This window comes from Triticum aestivum, chromosome 2B, assembly GCF_018294505.1.
Source record: "Triticum aestivum cultivar Chinese Spring chromosome 2B, IWGSC CS RefSeq v2.1, whole genome shotgun sequence".
Classification (NCBI taxonomy): domain Eukaryota; kingdom Viridiplantae; phylum Streptophyta; class Magnoliopsida; order Poales; family Poaceae; genus Triticum; species Triticum aestivum.
The window spans coordinates 633,972,593-633,978,241 of record NC_057798.1 but is presented as its reverse complement, the minus strand read 5'-3'; the positions used below and the strand labels follow the sequence as shown (position 1 = coordinate 633,978,241).

The 5,649-nt window shown below is 50.4% G+C and overlaps 1 protein-coding gene across 1 annotated transcript; it reads left to right on the top strand.

The window, feature by feature from the left end:
- The first annotated feature begins 290 nt into the window (after nucleotides 1-290).
- Nucleotides 291-2,709, top strand: LOC123039339 (protein NRT1/ PTR FAMILY 8.2-like). The gene is made up of 3 exons (XM_044462546.1): nucleotides 291-305; nucleotides 793-919; nucleotides 996-2,709. The coding sequence occupies exons 1-3, from the start codon at nucleotides 291-293 to the stop codon at nucleotides 2,639-2,641; spliced, it is 1,788 nt and encodes a 595-aa protein (XP_044318481.1). The 3' UTR covers nucleotides 2,642-2,709.
- The last annotated feature ends 2,940 nt before the right edge of the window (nucleotides 2,710-5,649 follow it).

Sequence of the window (5,649 nt, the reverse complement as noted above, 5' to 3'; positions counted from 1 at the left end):
TCTGACTCATATATAACCCTTTTCACAGGGTTTCTTCCTTCTAAATGAAACCATATCTCCCACTTCTTGTCAGCAAAACTGCAGAAATAGGTGCTCATGAATTCAATTGAAAATGACAGAGCTACAAGTGCAATACAGTTTACTACACATGTCCAACAAGCTCTAACAAACACATATTACTAATTTGCCAGATTGAAGCAGCTAACCAATTCATGAGCAGCTAACCTGTTTGGCAGATTGAAGCAGCTAACCTAGCAGATGATATTTTCCATACCTGCAACCCATTGGCGATGACTGGGCGAGCTGTGCCTCCTGCTGCTGCGAGCCGGCCTGCGTCGAGAAGCTGGTGCTCCCCAACCAATTGTCGACTGAGCCCGCAGCGTCCAAACTTGTGCCACCGCCGCCTGCGTCGCCGCCGCCGCCGCCACCACCCATATCTCCGACGCCCCCCTCCGGAACCACCGCCGCCATCGTTGCCGCCGCCGCCGCCACCTAGTTCAGAGAGAGGGAGAGGACGGAGAGAGTGCAGCGAGAGGGGAAAGGGTCAGATCTTGACCCGCACCCGACCGACAGGGGACGGGCCGTTAACGGCCGTCCGCGCGCGCCGGGCGTCAGTTAGCCCGCGTGGCAACTGTTGGCGGGCCCAACCGGTCAGAATAGGGGTTAGCGCGGGCAAAGCGAGCGATTACGCGAGTTGGTAGTTTTTTGCCACGGCTTAGGAAAAATTTGGTAGTTTTTCGCACAAAAACGTAGAGTGGTAGTTTTCTGTCACGTTTCCGGCAAATGTGGTAGTTTTTGGTTAAATACTCGGAGGTTGGTGCAGACACGATTTACACCCAAGATGGCACCGTGGACATCAAGGGCAACCAGGCCGTCAAGAGCAGCACCGGCAACTGGCGCGCCTACCCCTACATCCTCGGTACGTACATACGAACGACGACTCCATTGTTGCCCTGCTCTTTGAGCCAGCCATGGCGTTGATCGATGAATTGCAGCTAACGAATGTTGCGAGCGACTGGCGTACTACGGCATGAGCGCCAACCTGAGCAACTTCATGCTGGACAACATGGGCATGAACAAGAGCGCCGCCGCCAACACCGTCAGCAACTGGACGGGAACCTGCTATGCCGCCCCCCTCATCGGCGCCTTCCTCGCCGACGCCTACCTCGGCCGCTTCTGGACCATCGCCTCCTTCGTGATCATCTACGTCATCGGCCTGGGGCTCCTGACGATTGCGGCGTCGGTGAAAAGGCTGGTGCCGACGTGCATGGCGAAGGGGGTGTGCGACCCGACGGCGGGGCAGACGGCGGCGGTGTTCGTCGGTTTGTACGTCGTCGCTCTGGGCACCGGCGGGATCAAGCCCTGCGTGTCCTCGTTCGGAGCCGACCAGTTCGACGAGCACGACGAGAGCGAGCGGCGGAGCAAGAGCTCCTTCTTCAATTGGTTCTACTTGTCCATCAACATCGGCGCGCTGGTGGCGTCGTCCGTGCTGGTGAATGTGCAGGTGCGCTACGGCTGGGGCTGGGGCTTCGGCATCCCCGCCGTCGTCATGGCCATCGCCGTCGGCAGCTTCTTCGTCGGCACGCCGCTCTACCGCCACCAGCGCCCCGGCGGCAGCCCGCTTACCCGCATCGCGCAGGTGCTCGTCGCGGCCACGCGCAAGCTGAGCGTCCCCGTCGACGGGTCGGCGCTGTACGAGACGATGGACAGGGGGTCCGGCATCGAGGGGAGCCGCAAGCTGGAGCACACCGAGCAGTTCAGGTTCCTCGACAAGGCGGCCGTGGAGACGCCGGCGGACAGGACGGCGGCGGCGCCATCGGCGTGGAGGCTGTGCACGGTGACGCAGGTGGAGGAGCTCAAGAGCGTGGTGCGGCTGCTGTCCATCTGGGCGAGCGGCATCGTCTTGGCGGCGGTGTACGGGCAGATGAACACCGTGTTCGTGTTCCAGGGAAACACCCTCGACAAGCGCATGGGCGCGCACTTCTCCATCCCCTCTGCCTCGCTCTCTACCTTCGACACCCTCAGCGTCATCTTCTGGGTGCCCGTGTACGACCGCCTCCTCGTCCCGGCCGTCCGCTCCGTCACCGGCCACCCCCGCGGCTTCACGCAGCTCCAGCGCATGGGTGTCGGCCTTGTCGTCTCGATCTTCTCCATGGTCGCCGCCGGCGTGCTCGAGGTTTTCCGCCTCCGCACGGTCGCGCGGTTCGGGCTGTACGGGGAGGACGACATCGTGCCCATCTCCATCTTCTGGCAGGTGCCGCAGTACTTCATCGTCGGCGCCGCCGAGGTGTTCGTCTTCGTGGGGCAGCTGGATTTCTTCTACGACCAGGCGCCGGACGCCATGAGGAGCATGTGCATGGCGCTGTCGCTGACGGCGGTAGCACTGGGAAGCTACGTGAGCACGCTGCTGGTGACGGTGGTGAAGAGGGTGACGACGAGGGGTGGAAAGCAAGGGTGGATCCCGGACAAGAACCTCAACGTCGGCCACCTCGACTACTCCTTCTGGTTAATGACCGTGCTCAGCGTTGTCAACTTTGTTGTCTACCTGCCCATCGCCAACTGGTACGCCTACAAGAGGACCGCCGAAGCCGGAGACAACCCGGACGCCAATGGAGGAGCTGATGATCCACATGACCAGTGAGTGATCGACCACCTCAATGCGTGTGCTTGAACCAGGAGACAGAACAAAATAGACTGTTCAAAACAAGCATTAAGTTCAGCTATTGGGGGGCTGTGCTAAGGGTGAAGATAGTGCCATTTCTGATATGAGAATGTTTGTGTTGTTTGCTAAGAGCATCTTCAACAAACGCGCTAGATTAGCCGCGCACTGAAAAAAACTATATTGCACACGTGCGACCGAAACTGACGCTCCAGCAGACAGCTAAAATCCCGCATGCGGCAAAGTAGCTTCAGCGCGCTGGGAAAACGGCATCGCTCGCTTCTTATTTGGCGCGCCCGCTCGCGCGCGTTGCAAAATCCGGACTGCTGCAGGTGGGGCCGCCGGATTGGGCGTCGTGTTTTTGTGCTTCTGGTAAAACAAAACACCAACGCAACGCACTAAAACGTTACTTCGGCGCTGCAAAAAATATATTGCGCGCCGCACAACCACGCGTATGTTGAAGATGCTCTAAATACCATAGTAGCCAGCAAAGCATAACAAAAGGAGTTGATGCCATTTTTTTACTCCTAAAATGAGCCAAAGTGACAGAAATTACCCCAAAACAAGAATGATCAAAATTTACCCCTAATTTAAAGATTCTTTTAACATTTTGCCCCCAAATCACCCAATCGGATTTTAGGGGTATTTTGTGCTGACTAGACATGTTACGTAGATTATTATTTTTTTGGATTTTGTCTGGGTTTTTGGGCTATCATTCTAGTCTCCACTACTATTAAACAATCGAGTTGAGGCAGAAACATTAGATCTCAACCACACATTCATCGTTCATCAATGGACCGGATAGCCCCAATGTTGTATCACATCAATTCCACAAATTTACTAATTAATTTAAATCATTTGCACAACACCTTAATTGCATCTTCATTGGGAAAAGATCTGTCACACCATATATCACGTGCCTTAAAGAACACCTACTACCAAAACAACACACCTGGATAATTAATTAAATCCTTCTCCATCACCACGGCTCATTCCCAACCTCCATGCCCCGCCTCTATCAACCCCTCTCCGCCACCATTGCGCCCCCGTCAGCCTGTTGTGCCATCAGGTCATGCGCCACCTTGCGTAGGCTGCCCCGCCGGTTTGCCTCCTCGTCACATTCTCGTGCGCCACTCCCCATCGGCCCTGATCTGCATCTCAACGACGTGCACCACTCAGGTTGTGGCTGCTCGACGGCGGCAATATTTTGTTTTGGAATTCTGAACCTGGTTATATGTGTGTGCTTGTTCTATGTATATCTGAATTCTGAAACCTGCAAGTGTATGTTGTAGTTATTTCCGTGTATACTTTCAATTATTTGGTTTGAGTCTCAATTAAAGGTTAGTAATTATTTGTTCTCATATAGTAACATTATTGGGTATATACAGTAGATAATTCCTCTACCCTTGTGCTATTTTACATGTGTTATACTCATTTGCTTTGTATCAGCCACAGAATATACCACATAGGAAAAACGTTATGAGCTTTCGTGAAATTCTGGTTTCACTGGGTGATCTTTTATTTGCCTTTATTCTGGTTTCCACGCACCTTGTAAAAATATGGTTCGTGAAATATCACACCCGAAAATAGTCAACTACTTGGCGTGATTTAATTATGCCCTTAATTACTCTGATTAATTGTGCCCCGTACAAATTTGGTCCGTCAAAATAGCCAACTACTGCACGTGTTTTGAATATCTTCTTACTGCCTTGATTAATATATGATCTTTGGCGCCCCATGCAAACCTCCCAGCGCATGCATTGGCAGAGGATCTTTGCCGTGGATTGCATACGTGGTCGCTGCTTGATTTTAGGGTGGCATGCTACGTGAAGTATTGATCGGTACTCCCTCCGTTTTTATTTACTCAGCATATTAGAGTTGACTGAAGTCAAACTTCGTAAAGTTTGACCAAGTTTGTAGAAAACAATATAGACATTTATCATAATAAATCTATACGATGTGAAAGTACCTTCAATAATAAATCTAATGTTGTTGATTTGTTATTATATATCTTAATATTTTTGTTTACAAACTTAGTCAAAGTTTGTAAAGGTTGACTTTGATCAAAGCTAATATGCGAACTAAATAAAAACGAAGGGAGTATATACAAACAATGGAAAACGCTTGGGTTGTTCCCGTAATTAAGGATCACGCGACTTATGTACACGAATACCGGCGGAGGGAGCAACTAATCAGTTCTACTAACCAAATCATCGTCACCTCCTCGCTCCAACCTTCATCTGACCCCTAGCAGTTGCTCTGTGGTCGCGTCGTCACTGTAACGTCCTACGCACGGAGACATCAGGATCTCAGCTCAATAAATCCATACACGTTCCGGACTTTGATTCTCCTCATAATAACGAAACATCCAAACAACTTACTGCAGTGCGTGTTCTAACCATATAAATGCTGATTCAATTGAGGGATAATTCACCCGGATTTGAATTGAATGCTCACCATCTTTGGTGATTGTTTTTTTCGCGGATGTTCCAACAGACTTGCGCGGCTACGAAGAGGAGTGAGCAATCAGACGTGTAATGCGAAATGTCTGACATGCAGTTAGGGACCAAATCCATCAGGGTCGATCAAGAGAATTCAGAGGTTAGTGTACCGACCAAATCAGTTCAACTCAACTGTTTGGATGCTAGACATGCTGTTAAATATTGTTACATTTCACGGTGAATCAAGATAGGAATCCATTTTTACCTAATCTTTGGACACCAATATGATGTGAGCTGGGTGTTGCAATGAGTAAGACAGTTTTGCGGCTAGAAAGAGTTTTTTTACTGTTATCTCAATGCTGCTGTGATAATAAATTAATGATCAACTGTTGTTGGTTGCTATAGATGGTTCACATAGACTGCGAAATAGTTTTGAAACCTAACAATATTTGCAGAAATCATGTTTGGTTATATTTGTAGAATTTATAATTGGAGAAAGTACATTATGTTATCTCTTAAAGGAATATATGTATTTTCTAATCTTCAATT